At 54.8% G+C, this 19,589-nt stretch overlaps 6 protein-coding genes across 6 annotated transcripts; 2 read left to right on the forward strand and 4 right to left on the reverse strand.

The window, feature by feature from the left end:
- The first annotated feature begins 1,012 nt into the window (after nucleotides 1-1,012).
- BZA05DRAFT_249222 (PPPDE putative peptidase domain-containing protein) lies at nucleotides 1,013-2,497 on the forward strand. The gene is made up of 2 exons (XM_051480014.1): nucleotides 1,013-1,537; nucleotides 1,617-2,497. Exons 1-2 carry the CDS (start codon nucleotides 1,217-1,219, stop codon nucleotides 2,088-2,090), a joined length of 795 nt encoding a protein of 264 aa, XP_051341204.1. The 5' UTR covers nucleotides 1,013-1,216; the 3' UTR covers nucleotides 2,091-2,497.
- An 89-nt stretch (nucleotides 2,498-2,586) lies between these two features.
- BZA05DRAFT_249228 (uncharacterized protein) lies at nucleotides 2,587-5,020 on the reverse strand. Its single transcript, XM_051480015.1, has 2 exons — nucleotides 4,244-5,020; nucleotides 2,587-4,130 (listed from the first exon to the last, which is right to left on the reverse strand). Exons 1-2 carry the CDS (start codon nucleotides 4,988-4,990, stop codon nucleotides 2,670-2,672), a joined length of 2,208 nt encoding a protein of 735 aa, XP_051341205.1. The 5' UTR covers nucleotides 4,991-5,020; the 3' UTR covers nucleotides 2,587-2,669.
- A 12-nt stretch (nucleotides 5,021-5,032) lies between these two features.
- On the forward strand, nucleotides 5,033-6,472 carry BZA05DRAFT_472567 (Brix domain-containing protein; the record flags this gene model as incomplete). The annotated part of the gene is made up of 2 exons (XM_051488022.1): nucleotides 5,033-5,141; nucleotides 5,235-6,472. Exon 2 carries the CDS (start codon nucleotides 5,303-5,305, stop codon nucleotides 6,470-6,472), a length of 1,170 nt encoding a protein of 389 aa, XP_051341206.1. The 5' UTR covers nucleotides 5,033-5,141; nucleotides 5,235-5,302.
- Nucleotides 6,473-7,080: 608 nt separating this feature from the next.
- BZA05DRAFT_249249 (uncharacterized protein) lies at nucleotides 7,081-10,622 on the reverse strand. Its single transcript, XM_051480016.1, has 5 exons — nucleotides 8,774-10,622; nucleotides 8,611-8,719; nucleotides 7,735-8,560; nucleotides 7,598-7,680; nucleotides 7,081-7,548 (listed from the first exon to the last, which is right to left on the reverse strand). Exons 1-5 carry the CDS (start codon nucleotides 10,420-10,422, stop codon nucleotides 7,240-7,242), a joined length of 2,976 nt encoding a protein of 991 aa, XP_051341207.1. The 5' UTR covers nucleotides 10,423-10,622; the 3' UTR covers nucleotides 7,081-7,239.
- Nucleotides 10,623-11,863: 1,241 nt separating this feature from the next.
- BZA05DRAFT_392463 (40S ribosomal protein S1) lies at nucleotides 11,864-13,437 on the reverse strand. The gene is made up of 4 exons (XM_051483106.1): nucleotides 13,081-13,437; nucleotides 12,989-13,014; nucleotides 12,361-12,862; nucleotides 11,864-12,305 (listed from the first exon to the last, which is right to left on the reverse strand). Exons 1-4 carry the CDS (start codon nucleotides 13,177-13,179, stop codon nucleotides 12,162-12,164), a joined length of 771 nt encoding a protein of 256 aa, XP_051341208.1. The 5' UTR covers nucleotides 13,180-13,437; the 3' UTR covers nucleotides 11,864-12,161.
- A 1,910-nt stretch (nucleotides 13,438-15,347) lies between these two features.
- BZA05DRAFT_392468 (uncharacterized protein) lies at nucleotides 15,348-15,747 on the reverse strand. Its single transcript, XM_051483107.1, has one exon. The coding sequence runs from the start codon at nucleotides 15,698-15,700 to the stop codon at nucleotides 15,401-15,403; it is 300 nt and encodes a 99-aa protein (XP_051341209.1). The 5' UTR covers nucleotides 15,701-15,747; the 3' UTR covers nucleotides 15,348-15,400.
- Nucleotides 15,748-19,589: the final 3,842 nt, after the last annotated feature.

Here is a 19,589-nt window from a genome sequence, read left to right on the forward strand (position 1 = left end):
CTCGATTGGAAAATAATCTGACCACCAGTCGAGATGTAAAAATACATAACCCTCGGAGGAATGGCCAGAAACGAGTTGGAAATATCTCGCTCCTTTTTCAAAAAAAGGAGCCAACGGACAAGATGTCCGTCGGAATAAAATTTTATTCTGCTCTTCGCATAGGTAATCGTAGTTATCTACGTCGGGAAGGCCTCTGCACCGCCGAAGTCGGCACCAGCACCTAGCTACCATACCTAGATGATTTGATCTCGGCAAAGCTCGAGTCCGCCGGCGAGATATATGTAAACCAGATAGCGATGTCCGCCTATCGTAGCCGGGTGTCCTTTTCCGATATGTAGCCACAAGTTTACTCGCCTAGGACAGTCCCTCTCCTCCTCCTCCAGCAGGCAGGAGCATGCTCATCTGCTTTGAAACGAACGTCAATGGCCCACTGTTGTCTATGATGGCTATGATGGAAATCCCCCCCAAACGAGCCTCCCGTTCATGGCCAATAACGCGTGGCTTGTTACCACGGGCTTGGACTAGATTTCCTGGACGAATCGGTTTGAGGAGACGATGAAGAGCAGCAACGAAGGTAGTTGAGGCGTTTGGGTGTTCTAGTTGCCGTGCCCTGTCCTCCAATACCTAAGGCCGTGAGCACGGCCTTGTGGGGGGAGCGGTCCTGGCGTGTGGCCGGGACGGTGCGGTGGTGCGGTGGTGCGGCCGTGTTAGATCAAGTGGATGTGGACATGTGCTGTGCACCGGGAGGTAGGCTCAGAGTGAATAATGAAGTTCTACTAGTAGGTATCTCTGCGAGCGAACCAGGTGTTGTCTACTAGGTACTCGGGTGTGAGGGAAAGTTGTGCACCACCACCACTACCAAATGGCGCTGAATGGGGTGCACCACTTACCCTTACACCCGTGTACATACGATATCTACAAGACCCATCTGCCAAGAAACCCATTCCCGGGCTAATCCCACTATAGGCGCTAATTACAACACAACCAAAACGACGGCACCAAGCTTCACTCCGATAGGACTACCCCAGGCAGGCGGTGCAAGCATCCCTTGCCAAGCGAGCGATTCAAGGAAGAGCTATTATACTCTACGTACATAACTCCCACCTCAGCCCGGCCAACCTCACGCACCTCACCAGCACCCGTTCCCGCACCCTTACCCTTACCAGCAGCAGCAGCAACCGCACCCGCACCACCAGCAGCAATAGCAACCGCAAGCATGATGTCCTCCACGGCGTCAACGCACACGCGGCCATCGACACACACAATCGCGAAGACAGAAGTGCGAATAAACGTGTACGACCTTCTCCCACGTGGGCGGCTGTCGTCGTTCCTATGGACGATCGGCACGTCGTTGCTGCACACGGGCGTCGCAATCGGCGACAAGGAGTATGCCTTTGGCGGCCACGACCGCCCCGGCGTCACGGGCGTATACTGGACGAAACCGAAGACCGAGCCCCCCGGTGGAACGTGGAAGACTGAGATCCTTCATGGCTTCACATATGCCAATGCAGAGGAGATTGACGAGATCGTGAGAGAGGTGAGTTCACCTTTTCTTTTTTTGGAAGGGGGAGGAAGGGGGAACGGGACGGAACTGATAAGTGTGGTGTGCGTGAAAGGCAAGTCTGGTGTTTCTAGGCCCGAGCTACAATCTCCTCACGCGGAACTGCAACCACTTCAGCTCGCACCTGTGTGCGGCGCTCACGGGGCAACCAGCGCCGGCGTACCTCAACCGCGCAGCGAGCATTGGTGTAGCGCTGCCATGCGTGGTGCCCGCGGGCTGGGTGGAGCCGCCCGAGTGCGAGCTGGAGGAGCAGAGCGAGGAGGCACGGTTGACGGCGCACGCGCACCCGGGACGACGCAGACACAGTGTCAACCGCGACGATGTGTGGGACGAGTCGAGTGCGGATGAGGACGACGACGGCGGCTACTCGAGCGAGGAGAGTGAGGGAGAGCGGAGACGGCGGGAGAGAAGGCGTGCGGAGGCTAGGAAACGGGCCGCGGCTGGAAGGGAGGCCGGTGATCTGAAGGATACGCAGGGACGGCAGCTGCCGGGCGCTGAACGGGCAAGACTGGATACGACAGTGACATAGAGTGTTGTCGTTCCTGCCTATCTCGTCAAGGGATGGGTCACGGCGGCCGGGGCTACGGAGGAAGAGGACCACAACGGCGGCAACAACGACGGCGACTCCTCTTCGGTCTCCAGTTGATGGGTGTATGAATAGACTGTAGTTGACATGACCAGGCAGGCACCTGGATGGGCGCGTTCGGAGGAGTTGAGTTCGGTTTCTAGGCGTTTTCTCTGTTCCTGCTCTGTAGTCAACTTACTGTTGTTCTATTCGCTTTGTCTTTTTTCTTTTTCCATTCTATCCTTTTGGGGGTTTGCTTTGCTGGATTTTGCGGATTTTCCTGTTTCATTACCTTTTTGGGCTGCGTTCACTGAGAAATATCATCCTTCAGGTTTAAGGTGCGGCTCTGTGACTATCACTCAGGACAAGCATTTCTGACAGGTCGGTGCATGTGCACGATCCTCCATCCTGAAGCGAGAAGAGAAAACTTTCCTAACCACAGCCAAGGCAACAAGTGTAGCAGCAAAGAACAATCATCCCGCAAGATCTAGATTGCTGTGTACATCTAGCCACCCGTTCTTGAAATTACAAGAAAAGGCAAATTTACTCCAGCTCCTGACCCTGGAACTCGCCCAACCTTTCCACGACCACATCCCAAGTCTCCGTGCCCTCAATGATGTCCTTGACGATCTTAACAACGTCCTCGATGCTGCTGCGCACCTGCTTCATCGTGTCACGTTCTCGCAGAGTGATGGTGTTATCCTTCAGCGTCTGGAAGTCCACAGTGACACCGAAGGGAGTGCCCAGCTCGTCGTTGCGGGCATACCGCTTCCCGATGCTGGCGCCCGAGGCGTCTACACGGTTTGCGATTCCACCCTTGCGCATGGTGCGCGAGAGCTTGTCGACGGTGGCGTCAAAGTCCCTGTTGGAGGAGAGGGGGACGATGAGGACCTTTGTGGGTGCTAGCTTTGGCGGGAACGCGAGCACGCCGCGGGCAGCGTCTTCGGGGCGCGTGTAGTAGATGTGCTCGATCAACGAGTAGAAGATACGGCCGATACCGAAAGACGGCTCGATGACATTCGGCGTGTATTCGCGGACGTGCTGCTGCTTCTTGCGCTTGACGATCTCGACCTTTTCGAGCTTGACTTCGCCAAGGCCCTCGACGGTGATCATCACGGGCTGGCCGTTCGCCTTCTGGACGGCGAGGATCTCGCGCTGCGCTTGCGGAATCGCCTCGATTGCCTGCTCGACTTTCTTGGCGTCCTTGCGGAAGCGCGGGCCCATCCACTTCTTGTCCACGTCGACGTCCCACTCCTCCCACTCAACGGGCTTGTCCAGGTTCTCGCGGACGATCAGCGGCTGGCCGGTTTTCTTGGAGTGCACGGTAAGATCGTAGGCAGAACGGTCGGCACAGCCAACACACTCGACCCAGCCGTACGAAGTCAGGAGCTCGGCATCCCAGCAGTCAGCGGCGTAGTGGGCCATCTCGTTGGGCATGTGCTGACGAAAACGGAGCTTCTCGGGATCAATGCCGAGCTCGGTCAGGAACAGGTAGATGCGAGCGAGGAAGTATCCGAGAGTCTCGTTGTCCACCATTCCCTCCTTAACAGCCTCGCCGACAGTCTTGGTGACGAGCGTGGTCTTGCCGGACTGCTGGATGTGACGGTCCAGGAAGTTGAGGGAGACGGTGTCGGCCACCTCGGCAAAGCGGGGGTGAGACTTCTCGTTGGGGTCTACGAAGTGCTCAATTTCGGCCATCAAGAACTCGCGGACACGGAGAAGACCGGATTTGGGCGAGATCTCGTTACGGAAGGACTTTCCGATGGACGCAGAGGCGAAAGGCATCTTGGCGTTGTTGAATTCCAACAGCTTGGAGAAGGTAAGGAACTGGCCCTGTGCAGTTTCGGGGCGCAGGTAACCGGGCAGGTTCGAGGAAGGACCAATTGAGGTCGAGAACATCAGGTTAAAGGCCACCGGGGGCTCCAACGGGTTTCCATTGGCCGGGTTGGTGATGTTGTGCTTGAAGATGAGCTCGCCGAGCTCAGCGCCATCGTAATTGTCAATCTGGACTCAATGTCAGTCCAATCCTCGAAGATTCTCGAGTGACGGGCAGTGATCGCTTGACTCATTGTAGCCAGATATAATGAGCCCGAACTGAACAACTCCACGGCACTCACCTTTGCCAAAGTCTCCTGGTATTCCTGCACGACAGCATCGTCCAGCTTGACGGCCTTGATCTCCTTGACCTTCTTCTTCTTCTTATCATCACTCTCTTCCTTTTCGATCTTGATGCCCCTCGCCTGGAGATCACCCTTCAACCTTGCCTCCAAGACCTCCTCGACAAGATGGTCGGCCCTGAAGATCTCGCCCGTCTTGGGGTCCTTGCACATCCAATCGGCAAACTTATCGACGTGTCCAGAGGTCTTCAGGACATCGTGAGGAGTCAACATGGTGCAATCGACCTCCATCATGTCCTCCTCGAGCACGAAATGTTTCCTCCAAGCATCGACGATGTTCGCCTGCAGGGCGCAGCCCGGGGGCCCATAGTCGTAGAGCCCCGAAACACCGCCGTAGATCTCGAACGAGGGCGTGTAGAAGAGTCGGCGGCGCAGGAGCGTGTCGAGAATGCCGCGGTCAAGCGGCTGCCCGGTTTTGGTGGTCGCCATTTCGTTCTCTTGCGTGGATAGCTGGGTTTCCCGGACTTCGAATCGGCCGGTGGTGCGGACGGTGGTGGAGAAGGTACGGCACGAGAACAAAGGACTGGCTGAAACTCTGCTGGTTAAGTACTGGGCCGATGAGTACAGCCGGGGTTTCGGAGTGAGTAATGTCGGGGTTGCGGCCCGTATTGTGGCGGAGGTGGTGAATAGTCTTGACTTTTTTGGAGGAAACACCAAGAAGCGGGGGAGGGGTATTTGGCGACTCATGGTCCACACCGCGCTTTCCCAAAGTCACACACTTCCCTCTGGCTTTCAACACCTGAAAATAGGAATTGCATTCTGCAAATACCGAAAAATTGTCTGATAGGGTCGATTTAGCCAGATCGAGGAAGTTTCCAGGCCAGTTTAACTCTATGCGGTATTTATTCCCGTAATGTCTTAGCCCCATATGTGCTCCCTGAGACTTCTCAATCGAACCCTGGTAACTAAACTTGGGACATTTTTTCCCCAGCAACCTCACCTGCACCTTCCACCACACAATTCACCATCACCTCACCGCACCGCCTCACAACCGCCACGATGCCGAAAGTCAAGAAAACCTCCACGTCGCAGAACACGTCCGCGACCTTCAACATCCCCAACAAGGTGCACCGGCAAGCGCACAACATCCGCATCAAATCCGCGCTCGCCGCCGCAAAGCGCAAGGAAAAGTTCGACCGCAAAAAGGTCGAAGCTAAAGACCCGTCGCTGCGGGAAACCCGTCTTTCTACCAACCTCCCAGACACCATAGAGCGCAAGCGGGTATGGGACGAGCGGATTCCGGGCGCGGTGCCCACCACCACCACTGCGGGCACGGCGGATGAGGCAAAGGCGGAGGGAGTGACGGGGGAGGAGGCGGCAGCAGAGGCGGCGGAGGAGGCAGCGGCAGCGGCGGAGATCGCGGCGCACGAAGAGAACCAGGCGACGCTGGCGGAGGACGCGGAGACCGCGGCGCTGTTCCCGACATTGGACCGGCCGCCAGGAGCTCCGCCGCGGATCCTGCTCACCACTTCGCGCTTCAACCACACCCACGACCAGGCCGAGGAGCTGGCAAATCTCTTCCCCAACACCACATATCTCCCGCGCAACAACGACCTCGGCATCGTCGAGATGGCCAAGATCGCCGCAAAGCCCACCACTATCGATCCCGCCACCGGCGAGGTCCGCAAGCCGTACTCACACATCATGATCGCCAACGTCGAGAGCAAGCTCATCGACGCACTGACCATCATCGTGCTGCCGGAGGGCCCGACTTTCCGGTTCACCGTCTCCAACTACCAGCCGGCGAAGCGCATCAGCGGGCACGGCCGGCCGACATCGCACATCCCCGAGCTGATCCTCAACAATTTCCTGACGCCGCTAGGAAAGACCACCGCGGGGCTATTCCAGTCTCTGTTCCCGCAGCAGCCACAGTTCCAAGGACGACAGGTAGTCACGCTGCACAACCAGCGCGACTTCATCTTCTTCCGGCGACACAGATACGTTTTCCGCGAGAAGCGCGAGACCGAGAAAGAAGCGGGCTTCGGGTTGGACCCCACCAAGGCGGATGGCGGAAAGGGCATGGAGGGCCTGGGAGTGCGGGTGGGACTGCAAGAGATTGGGCCGCGGTTCACGCTGAAGCTGCGGAGAGTGGAGAGGGGCGTCAAGAAGGATACCGTGTTCCAGTGGAAGGGCGGGATGGATAAGGTGCGGACCAAGTTTCAGCTTTAAGTTGTTGCGTGTGGTGGGATGCGATGCGACGTGCGTGGTGTGGTGTATTGTACATACTTCGAAAAGTCCTTTTTTACGGCGTATATTCAGCGGTATAATGCTAGATATAATGATTTGAATGCAAATGGAATTGTATTCATAGACGCCGTGTGTATCGCATAAGACCGAAAGAATAAGCATCGACCTCCACTAGAAACCCCACCTCTAAGCTCCCCTCTACAACCCGCGTCGCAGCCAGTGCAGTCTCTGAAAGCAGTGAACATAAGAAATAACTCGCTTTTTTGTATCCGATCATCCACCACGTTTGGCATCGTATTCCCCCGCGAACAGCTTCTCCGCACCAGAGACTCTTGGTCTATCCCGCGAGTAATGCTATTCCCCCGAACATCCACCTCCACCAGCTCCATTTCCCCACCAAAAAGTACACCCATCCATCCATTGACAATCATTTCCAACCAAAAAATCCGCAATTACCCGCAACCACCATACCTTTACAGTAGATATATCCGCTATGGAACGCCTGCAAGACACAACATAATAACAACATAAAAAAAGAATATACAACCCCCCCTCTAAGATATACATGTTACAGTAAACTTTGATACCCAATTCAACTCCATCTGCCTTGCCCAAAGAATAAAAAACAAGAAAGAAAAAAAAATACATGTATTCATAGAAGTACTGGTAGCCACCCAAATAAAACATACAAAAAAAAAAACAGTCGCGACCGCTCCGCTCGTGCCTTACGCATGATCCCCGTGGAGGGATCACGCGTAAGCGCGAAGCCGGATCGCGACATGTTGGAGCCTTGCCGTGCTCGCCTCCATGTCAGGGTTCTGGGCGGCGGCATTGGCCAGGTCTTCGTCGTCGTCGTCCTCAGTGCCGAACATGGCCGCGTCCACCTTGCGGTGGTGGGCGATGAACTCCTCGACCGCGGTCAGGACACACTTCAGACTCGAGTTGGGGAGCCGCCCGCGCATCCGGTAGCGGATGTGGTCCTCTTGGCTGAGGTCCCCCAGGAGAACTGCCAGATATCCGAAGGCCACGTTCGTGTGCGAGGCTTCCATTGAGTCCGCCTGTATTACATTAGAGCACATCGAGCCAAGGATATAGGGGGGTACCTACCTCCGCGATACGCTCCTGGTTCTCCAGGAAAATATCTAGGAGAACATCGATTGCCAGGGGAGTCCCTTCGATGGACTCCACCACTGTAACCGAATTAGAAGAGCGATCACACGAGGGTGAGGGGGGGATGAACAAACCTCTATCGCCAACCGCCGCCCTCGCCTTCGAAGAGAACTCGGCGAAATTCAGCATCAGTCCCAAGCTCAGGACAAGAAAGTCCACGGAGATAAGTCGCTGCAACTCCTCGAGGTTTCCGGACAACGCCTGGAACATCTCCTTGATTATAGCAACCAGGCTGCAGATAATCGAAGACTCCGCAAAGATATCGCACACGACCGGGACATTGTTGGTGATGTTGATGTGCAAACGGAGCAGCAGCAACAACGAATCGCGCAGCTTCTCGTCGCAGCCCCACCCGCGCATAGCCGGGAGAAGGTTGGCTAGAACAACCAACTTGTCCGCCGCGACCTGCATCTCGAGTGATCCGCATCCACCCATGGTGTATGCCTCGAGGATCGAAATTGGAAGCTCCAGAGCATACGGTCCGCGTATCTTAAGGCTCTTGGGATATTGTTTTGAAGTCGCAAACGGACTGAGGATGTTCAACAAGCCCCGCAGCACGCCCTTGGACAATATCTCGCTGGTGCTTCCGTGGCTCCGAAATTTCCTGACCAGTAGGTCCAGGATTTGCAGCGCAATCAGCTGCAAAGATATTGTGTTGACGCCCTTGCCCAAAACTCCAGATTTCTCAATCATAGCACGAAGGTCGTTGAGATCCTCGGTTGCAAACTTCGACAACTTAATCTTCTCATCCTGAGCGAGTGCGGATACGTCCTTAGACGATCCCAGCATCTTCGTCAACATCGGCATAACACCGTTTTTAGTGACATAAAACATGATCCGAGGCGTTGGATCGTTCTTGATAAAGCCGAGAACGAGATAGCCGAGCGCGCACAAGATCATCTCCACAAAGTTAGCTGTGTTGATTGAAAGCCGGGGGGGAAACCCTTTACCTCATCGGTCTGTTGGTCCATCTTGACCAGGAGTCGTTCATCGAATGAGTTTCTGCGAAACTTCTGATTGAAATCCTTGTTGGCTAGCTTCTTGACCAACTCGAAGTATCTATGTGCACCGGTTAGCTGTTGTAGACTTATACGCGGAGGGGAATGTTCTCACCCGGTTCGTCTAGATTCGAGGCTTCCTTCGAGGCCATCGAAAAGGTACTCAACATCGTCAAGAAACATAGTTTGTTCTCCGGTCACCTTCATCTCGTGGACGCTCATTACCGCCGGATGCCCAATTGGCGCTTTCGTACTGGTCTTCTCGATGGTGGTAGACGGCGCGGGGTACTCAAGACGGCGTCTTCCGCTCTGCATAGACGTGATATCGGGAAGAGGGATATTCAGCAGGTCCTCCAGACTACCGGGCTCTTCCATCCTGTATGACCTCTGTCGGGCATATGTGACGCGAGCGCCATCGTTCATCTGTCTCTGTAAACCAGTGACTAGGATCTCCTGCGAAGATTCCTGGGAGGTCGAGCCTGATTTCGGTCGAGCAATAGGACCGCCGAGATCCTGAGATGGCGAGCGGCTCTTCTTCCGTGGCCCCTCGGTAGCGTCGCTGGCTCCAAGAGTATCAATAAGCCTCTTGCGACGCACTACTGGGGTAATTTCCTCCGTAAAAAGCCCGAAGATCGAGTCGGTTGGTGGACTATCTCTCTTCGACTTCACAGCAGCTGTAGCGTCCTTCCGAGCGGCCTTAGGCTTCTTCACAGCAGCTACAGCGTCTTTCCGAGCGGCCTTAGGTTTCTTCGCAGCTGTCACGGGCACCGTATTCGTCTCCTCCGGAACGGTCTTCAGACTGTCCGTCTTCGCTAGCTTCGATTTCTGCAGCTTCGGCGCCTTCATCTTCTCGTTCGTCGGCTTCTCGGTCATCGCTTTCTCAACCGCCGGCTTAGGCTTCTGTGCGGCCTTGTGTCGAGGACTAGCAACGACAATCTCGATATTCCTTGATGGCCTCTGCTTGCGGTCCTGCGACGCGCTCGGCTTCTCGGCGGTCACAGCCGGCTTCTCCTCAGGTTGGTGAGACTGCGTACGCATCACGCGCGTGCGCTTCGGCGGCGCCACAACCTTCTCGTCCTCAACCTCCATCCTCTCCGGTTGCACCTCCTCCTTCTCCATGGCACTCTCCTTCTTCTTTGCCGGCGGCGCCGCTCGTCTCGCAACCTTTGTAATCTTCGCAGTAGAGGTAAGCTTATTCGTACTCGGCTCCTCCAGCTTCACGCGCGTGGTGCGTTTATTCCTCGTAGCCATATTATCCGCCTCGGTGGTGCTAGCTCTCTTGACCGGGACGGCGGTGGTCGCGGCGGCGGCGGCGGTGGTGGTTTTGGTTGTAGTTGTAGTCTTGCTCTTCGCGGTCTTGCCTGCGGCGGCGGCGGGGGCGGTGGTGGTGGTGATAGTGGTGGTAGTAGTGGGGACGCGTTTGCGCTTTAACGTGCGAACAGCGGCCTGCGCATCCTCGGCCTCGTCGCTGGAGGGGAAATCGAACACCTTCATCTCGTCCTCACGGGCATGCTCCTGCGACAATTCCTTCTCGATCCGCAGCTGTGTCGCAGTTCCATCGTCGCTCTCGGAGGTCGGCTTCTTGTTGGCTGCTCGAGCTGCTGGTTTACCCACTCTTCCCCCCATGCCCTCCCCTCCTCCTGCCCGAGACGTTGAGCTCGACGATAGGAAGATGTCGTCAATCGCCGAGAATCGCTTCCTAGCCGATTTTCCGTAGACGGCTGCCGGTCGCTTGCGGCGCTGGGCGGGCGGTGTCTCCTCCATCTGTGGTCACTGTTGTCGTTGTGGTGGTTATGGTGGTGGTGGTGGTTGTAGCGGTGATAATTGTTGTGGTTGTTGTTATTAACCGGACGGGTGTTGTGGTGGTTGTATTGTTGTCGGGTGTGGTGTGGTGGAAGTAAGATGAAGGAGGAGGGATTGTTGATGTTGTGAAGCGTGAAGTAGTTCGCCGCTCGGGGGTGACTTTGGGTGGTAGAGTAGCGGTAGTTAGCTAGCAGCTCTCCCAGTCACACTAAACGCGATGCCGCATCGCAGTGTCGGCCCACCCCACCACCCGCACCCCAGCCGCGATTTCCCTTGGCTGGGCTTCATTCATCCTCAGGTACCAACCTATATACAAACCTCATGCACGCATACCTCATACCTACCACTCCCGAAAATAAGCAAACCAGGCCGAATAGGCCCTTCCACAAACACCAAAACCCGTGCAACAAACACCGTCACCGTTCCCTCCTCCGGGATAGGTAGATGGATGGTCGGGCAGATAACTACTAGTAAGGCCGAACCACGCCCTACCCTCTCGGATGTATCTCGCGGCTTGCGCCCACCTCCATAACTGTGTACTTCTTTCTTGCGGGCAGGCGAGAGACGTCGATTAGCTAGTCTCGCGGCGGTGGCTCTCTTTGGTGTGGACGTCATGATCTACTTAGGTCCATAGATACGTCAAGAAAATGATCCCCCTCAACCTCCGTAGCCCCCCCCCCCCAACCCCGCGGTCGAGACCTCGAGCCCGCGAAGGTTAGACGCAGGAACGTAGGAACGCAGGAACGCCCGGCTCCCATTGACTGCCCAGTGAGCTCGGACGCAGCTCAGCTCGCGTGGTAAGTGCACAAATCAATCAGACTCAAGGTTCGGGCACGAGTGTGGCCGTCTTCGACTCTAATATGTATACCGGTGCCTTGCTCCGAATAGGTACTGTGCCTTATTCCAGAGACAACCAGAGCGAGTATGTAAGTGCTTTTATGTAGTCATATAGCTTCGCTCCCCCGTGAGCCCCAGTCGAGCTCGACGACAAACACCCTCTCCAAACACCTCTCAGACCTCAGTCCATTCAGGAATAACTTCCAGCCCGACCCGATTGTAAGCCTCCCTCCTTTCCCCCAGCCCGCGGAAGCTGCAGTTTCGGCCGGAAGAACTTTTGAAGGGAGGAGTTTCACCGTAGCAAACCCAAAGTGTAACCCGATTTCCTCCTGCATTCTGCACTCTGCGCTCTACTGTGACGGCGACCCATGTGTCCTGTACCACGTAACGGATATTACGTGACGGAAAGCCGAGTGATATTCACACTCGTCTTAACGGAAGATTAGATTTTCGATATGGCATTACTATCGGCTATGGTTCATTCGATCAACACACATTGGCTGCGGATGGCATGGCGGACGATATGGCTGGCTCACGATATGGCTGGCTCGCAGGACCCGACCGCCGAGTCTAAACATGGGTTTGGATTGCACAAAAGATAGACGTCCGCTGGAAAACATTTTCCTGTACGCCTAAACTAAGAAGAAAAGATTACCCCAAAGAACCCGACCGCACACCCTGTAAAATGTCCCAATCCAAACCCCAAAGACGTGTCGTTATGCATGTAAACCCCGCGCGGTAAAGACGACGGATGGTTATGTTGTGTACGCCTCTCTCATTTGCAAGACAGGACGACGACGACCGAGAACTTTTTGATCTGAACAAGAAATTTTTTTGACAGCTATCCCGAAGCACAAAAAAATTTACACATCCTCCAGAACGACGTCCTTGAACTCCCGCTCGACCTTCTGGCCCGAATCGTCCTGGGAAGACTCTCCGTGCAGGGACAGGAGGGCACCGAGGTCGAACTTAGGCTGCTTCAGAAGCTTAACCTTGCGGATGTGCACCTATAAAACCGTCAGATAGCTGAGGGGACAGGGTGTCGATTCGGGTTCGACTCACGTTCTGAAGGGGGTAGATTCCAGCGGTGGCCTTCTCAATCTCGCGACCGATAACCTCGGGGATCAGCTTGGTGGTAAGCTGGGTCAGGTTACAGGTGGTAGCCTCCCGCTGGATGATCTCGACCATCTTCTTGCGGATAGCCCGGATCTGCGAGGTCTGGGCGTAGGTGGTGGTCTTGACCTGGTTTGGTCGCTTCTTGGTGAAGGCAATGGCGAACAGGCGAACGAGGTAGTCGTCAGTGGTCTTGACGGTGATGTTGGCCTCAATTAGTGTCTGCCACTTGCGGACCATCGAGCGGAGCTTGTCGGACGTGAAGTCGAGACCGTGGAAGTTGGTCAGGCAGTTCTTGCCCTGGACCTCGTCGACACGGAGCTTGACCTTGCGAAAAGAGTGCTCCTCGTCCTTCTGGAGATCGGCCAGGGAAACCTCCAAGATGCGTCCTTTCAGGGCATCGTTGGCGTTCTTGAGACCGGTGGTACGGTTGACAAGGGTCTTTCCGACACTAATCGCGCGATTCGAATTCCCGTCAGCCAATCCATCCAACACGATCCCGAGTCCGATATCGGCCGATTCCGTATCATGATTGCTCGTAGGTACGTATGTGGGGGTTGAGGGGAGGGTGTCTTACTCGCGAGTGGCGAAGGTCGAAGGAGCCTATAGTCGGGGAAACCCGTCAGTCATCAAGCTCTCGGTCGTGTCGATGTGAGCTCTCAATCTCACCTTGATGCTGTACCAGTCCTTGCGAGTGAAGGGGTCAATGGTCTTCTTCTTGAGACCCTTCTTTCCCTTCGAAAGTCTCTTGTTCTTTCCTACGGCCATGCTGTGCTATTCTTTTCTGCGCGCGAAAACAACAAAACCAATAAATCAGCCCTCGCGCTCAAACAGAAACAACGCCTCGCGTCGACAGAAAATCTGGTAGGAGGGCGAAAAAGTACCTGGCGTCGGTCGTTCGGCGGGACGTCGGGTCGTTAGGCGTTGGGTGGTATAGCTGGCGGCCGGGTTGTCGTCGTGTGGGAGTGCCCTTTGCTTGTTGTGCGTGTGTGTGGGCGGAATTGCTTTGCTGTGTTAGTGTGCGAATGGCCCTCCTCGCTTATGACTGCGATTAGGGCAGGGCAGCCCCTCCTTGTGCGCCAAGACTTAGCGCCCACCAGTTATCACAGAGTGATGCTTCATGACTAGCCTCCTTTCCCCCCTCCCCCACACCTTGTCTCTCTCCCTACCGACGACGACGAACGAGACTTCTGCCCCGCTTCACCACCAGCGCTACAATCGCACGAATCAGTGGCTGCATAAAGTAGCAAAGTACTAAAGTAGCCTCCCGGGCTTAAGCCTTAGAGTCTGAGAACCCACGATATGCGTCATGGCACAGCATCAAGCGCAACGAGCCCCCTCGTCTCCCTTTGAGAACATGCGCACAACAAAGCACAACCCCCAGAACGAAGTCCGTGTCGATAGTATATAGTAGTCATGTTCTATCACGCTCAGGAATGCGGCTGCAAAAAGTGCACGCACGCATCGCATAGGTATAGTACAACCCCACGCCACCCCCAGAACCTCCCCCCCCCCCCCCACCACCACCACTACCCACCCCCACGCGATGCAGCCAGGCGACTTCACCAACCACAGTAATCACCACAGGCATCAGCTGCCAGCGGCATGCACCAAGCAACAAGGACCAAGCAGCAAGCACCCAGCACCAACCGCTTCCTCCCTCCCTCCCCTCCGCGACACGAGCAGCCCCCCTCCCCCAAAGCCCCCCCTCCCCTAGCCCAGCTCTCTCTCTTGAAAGAGAGACTCAAGCTCTCCACGGCGATCACTGCAGCCCGCATAATCAAAAGCACCACCACCACCACCATATGTAGTCGCAGCCAGCCCGTTCTCCAATAACCCGCAGCGCGCGCGCCCCACCAGACAAGCAGACAAGCAAGCAGGCGAGCAGACAAGCAAGCTTCCTGATGCGAAACCCGATATGCCCGTCCATCCATCAGCCAGTCAGTCCACCAGTCCATCAGTGCGCCTGCTCCCTCCCTCGATGGCTCATAATGTATTGATTACGGACGTCCGTCCGCGTCTCTACTCCACCACTCCACCACTCCACCACTCCACAACTCTACCACTCTACTACCTATTCCACTCTACTATACACTGTAGATTAGGCCGCATACGCATCCCGTCTCCTCGACGTCTGCGGACAGCATCCACAGCAGCAATAGTAGTAACAGCAGCATCCGCAGCAATAATAGCAGGAATAGTAGGAATAGTAGGAATAGTAGGGTGACCACCATCCTGCCATCCATTCTATACCCATCCTATATCCTGTATCCTATACCCACCCATCCTATATCCATCATTCACATCTCTGATGTCTGCTGCCAGCTGTACGTCAAACAGGTTCTGTGAGCTCCTCGAGGTCGACGTCGGGCTGAGGCCATGTGCACCGAGGACGCGCAATCTAATACTCTAGATACTGTAGATACTCTACGTGTAGAGTAGAGCAGATGCAACGAAATATCCAGAGGATCCAGAGGAGGATGGTAACACGGCGCGTAGATGGGAGGCAAGTATGTAGTAGAGCGCAACAGCAGCAACAGCAACAGCAACACAGAGCAGGCTGTTGTGTTGTTGTCAGGCTGCTGTTGGGTTGTTGTGTTGTGTTGTTGAATTCTTGGACGCTTGGACACTTGAACACTTGAACACACGAGCACCCAAACACACGGGCACTCAAACACCCAAACGATCAAACAATCAAACAATCAAACAATCAAACAATCAAACAATCAAACAATCAAACAATCAAACAATCAAACAATCAAACAATCAAACAATCAAACAATCAAACAACCAAACAACCAAACAACCAAACACTTGAACACACAGACACTTATACACATAAGCACTCAAACACTGAGACACTCAAACACTTCGGCGCTTCAACACACATACACACAGACACTTGAGCACTGTCACTGTCACTGGCACGGTTGGCATTGTTGTTGACATATGTTTCCATTCCGTCCCGCCGCCTTTTCTCTATCGACTCTTACAAATCGTCAAGTGTCCCCCTCCATGTGTACCTCACACGGAAGGGCTCTGGCTCGCGGCACAAGATAATAAGTACATGGCAAATACAGGATTCCACTCCACTCCACACCTTCACCGCATAGTACATACACACACCCACCCCCCACCCCACCAAGTAGAAAGTCACAACTCGCGCCAGAAAAATCACAAACCGGCGCCACAAAAATGTATAATAATGCAAATCGAAACCAAGACACCCACAGAAGCCAAAAAATGAAAGTTCAAACACCGACCCGTAAAAAACCCGCCCCCGCCCCATACCCAAAGGAAAGAAACAAAAAAGAAAATCGAATCCGTGAAGGTGTGTTGTGTGCCGGGGCTGTTCGGTCGCCCGGTGCGACCGAAGGCCCAGCACACTCCCAGCAAGCCGGAAAGGTTAAAGAAAAAACAAATGGACAAGAAACAGCCGTCGGGGCGAAATGATACTGAAGGTGGTCGACAGCGATTAGATCCGAAGAATATGTAAAATCCGCTCAGCGCGCTTCGGTCCGTGCTGCGGGCAAAATTTGTGGTGAAAGTAGCGCTCAAGTCGTGCAAGATTGGCAGATCGAGGTTTGGGAGGTTCTGTCGAGGTTTTCGTGATATATTAGGGAGATCCTTCGTCGTCACCTCCGCATCCTTTGAAAGCTTCGAACATTGGGAAGCTGATGTAGCCACCTGCAAGAGAAAATGTGATATCAGCAACGCATTCATTCCGGAAGCTGCGAACGGAGATCAAAGGGAACCAACCATCTGGGCTCTCTGGAAGCTGTTTCGTCGAGAACGGGAATTGCCCGCCCTCATCCGGTGGAGTAGATGTCGGTGTGCCTTCAGACGAGCTCATGCCGGTCGAGCCAGGGGAGCTCGCGGCACATAATCTCGGTGATGACGGGACTGTGCTCGGAGTGGAGCTGACCACGGCCACCTTGGCGAGCAAGGCGCTCGCCCTCGAACTTGGAGAACTGCATCTCTCCCTATGCATAGTCGCGGGATCCGATGCCGTCACCGACGGAGGTGTTACTGACGGGGGAGTGAGTGGTGAACGACGTTTCATCTGGCACGTTGGTGTCGTAGCGGGTATTCGGGGCGCCGGTAGAGAGATGAATGTGGGGGGCTGTTCGTCCGAGACGGCTGCGAACTTTGAAGAAGTGGCACTGCCGTCGGAAGAGCGTCTTCTCTTATTCGAAATCATGACGTCGGTCGATCGGTGCGCTAAAAAAATAAATGATGTGATTCAACTTGGCCTATTCCTTTCTGAAGAAGAACAAGCTTTCCAGTCGACTCGGTGTATAGATCCGATCAACGGTGAAAGCAGGGAGGCAGAAGATTGTCCTCGTGGATGCGATTATCTATTCCGAGGGAAGATAAACCAAGCGGGACGATCGAGGTATTGTGTGCTTTTTTATTCCTTTGAAACCTTCGTACAAGTGCTAGAAGGTGTGCCAGGGTTGGGGGTGGAAGGCAGTTGGTAGTTCGATGTAGTGGTTTGGGTTGCAGCAACCTGTTTGTGTGTCTTTATTTTTTTGGCGATGTGACGTGCAATGGGGAAGAGCTGCTGTAACAGTAATGCGATGGAGGGTGCTTTTAAAGATTGTCGACGGCGCGTGCGATGCGGGATTTATTCTGGTGATGATTGTGGTTGTTGACGGTGAGGTGGTGGTGTTGACGATGATGATGAACGGAGGATCCGCCGGAGGGGCAGCAAGTAGTTATGTTGTGTGTGGTGGTGGTTGTGGTTGTGCTGGTGGTGGTGGTGGTTGCTACTGCTTGATATTGGCGGGGTAGCACTGGAGGTAAGTAGGCAGGTTGGAGTAGTGAGGCAGTGTCGAGTCCAAGGTAGTAGTGGGTAGGTTGGAAGAGCTGGGGGTGGTGGTAGTGGGTGCGTTGGTGAGGTGTTTTGTTTGGTGATACCAGCAGGAAGCGCTGGGAGGGCTCTTATAGTATCTGGGGGAGCAGTCCGGGTTTTTATTTTTCTTGAGGGGGGGGGGGGGCGATGGTGGCAGTACTCTGTGCTCTAGTAGTAGTTGTTGAGCAGAGGTAGTAGTAGTAGATTTGTTGTCTAGCTGCTGCAGGCGTAGGTAAGCCGAAGGTAGGAAGCAGCTATGAGATGTCGTGTGTGTGGGTGGAGGAGGTGGTGGAGGTGGTGGTGGGTGCGACGGAGTGTTCAAAACCGGCCTGAGAGCAGCTCTGACCAGGGGGGCGCGCGTTGGTGGGAGTGGTGGAAGTGGTAGTGGTGGGAGTGGTGGTGTCGGGGGTGCCAGAGGACGATGTCAGGCCAATCCGGTTGTGGGTGTGCCAAATATACCCAGTAGATTTCGGTGCAGAGCAATCGAGGACTTGAAACTTAGGAAGGGCAACGAGTCACAGTGGTGACAGTGGTGCTCTCGCTCTCGTTGGTGCCGGTGGTTGAAGTTGTTGTCGTTATTGAAGAATTCGAATATGTAGATATTGATGGCGATGGTGGAGATGGAGATGGAGATGCGGATCGCAGGGACCGATAGGCAGCCAGCAGCATCGAACAGGTACCAGCCGTGTGATAGATGGATGGATGGGGAAATGTATATCGGTATATCGGTATATCGGTATATCTGTTATATTGGCTTTTTTTTTTTTGGGATGGGCTACAATTCGCAGATGGATAGCTGGTGAAAGGCAATCGGCGGTATGTACATACAACGTGGAGGAACGATGGACGAACATTCGAAGTTCGGAGAGAACGGGGGCGAGAACGGGGACGGCGAAGACTCTTTGTTATAACGGCCAGCGAACACAGCTCGCCATCTCGATACCATCTCACATGGCGCACCACGAAACGCGGAGCAGAGCAATGTATGTAGCTAGGACGTGGGCCACTATTTTCCACGCAGAGAAGGATCTAGAGAACGGAGGTGCATTTCAACTGGTGGATGTGGAACGACCATCCGCGTGGCTCGCCGAGTCGGCTGTGGTTGGCGAAGACGACGGTGATGCTGCTTGATGATGACGATGATGATGGTTGGTGGCTAATGGCTAGCTAATGGCCGGTTTGGCAGGATACTTGGGGCTTTCCCAGCGAAAGTCGTGCGTACGCCAGACCACCGGCGAATGGTTGAATTCCACACTCGGGCCTCCTCGGCCTATGAGAATCTCATCTGGCGAACCGAATGGGCCGTTCGGGCTTCATCTCGAAACCACCTCACCCTCAACACACCCATACTCACCCACACAGCACACTACACCGCACCGCACTAATGGTTAGTTAGTTACACCGCACGCGCACGTACGCACAGTTCACCGCTACCTATGGTTCGGTGTCGGCGACGGTGGGTGGAGGAGAAGGCGGTGGTGATGGTGGTGGTGGCAGTGATGGTGGTGGCCAGAGATACACACACGAACAGCCAGCTAGAGTAGAATCGGTGCTAGAGTAGTCGTGGGCAACATGTTCAGACTTCAGCCACCGCCCCGGTTGGGACGGACGTCCTCGAGGCTGGCGACGAAGGAACGAACGAAAGAAACAAAGTGAAGAGAAAAAGAAAAGAAAAGGAAAAGTGCATCTCGCCAGACGACGATGCTTTTCCCCTTCCAGCGATACGGAACGTGCTCTTTCGTCCCTCACCTCTTCCCTCCCGCAGCAGGCTGAAGTTTGAACAGTGAAGTTTGAACAGCGACTGGAAATAGATTGAGTATGCTAGCGGTGGTGGTGGTGGACCTGGTGGTGGTGGTGGACCTGGTGGTGGTGGTGGACCTGGTGGTGGTGGTGGACCTGGTGGTGGTAGGTGCTTGGGTAGGAGCATATCGATAACCATCGTGCTACCTATGCGAATAGTGCTCGCTGGCTGGCGTCTCCCTCCCTCCCTCGAAGTGGAAGTCATTGCATTGTTTATGCTCCAAGTACCTGTAAATGTTCTAGCGGCACTCTGCCTTCTCTTCTCCACCTCCGCTTTGATGGACGCGGACGTGGGAGAGCGGGGGAGGGGGAGAGAGCGAGAGAGCGAGAAAGACACACGCGCCGCCGCCTAGCCCAGCCTACGGGCTGACCTGACGATGCTCTGACAGGACAGGACAGCGCAGCTCGCCCTTGCCTACGTCCACCACACACGAACGATCCCGGATACCCTATGCTAAGTACCAAACCATGCCCATGTACATAGAGAATGTAACTACAAAGAGCATGTAGTTGAGAGGATGTG

This window comes from Tricharina praecox (assembly GCF_024521635.1).
Source record: "Tricharina praecox strain CBS 144465 chromosome Unknown BZA05scaffold_7, whole genome shotgun sequence".
Lineage (NCBI taxonomy): Eukaryota > Fungi > Ascomycota > Pezizomycetes > Pezizales > Pyronemataceae > Tricharina > Tricharina praecox.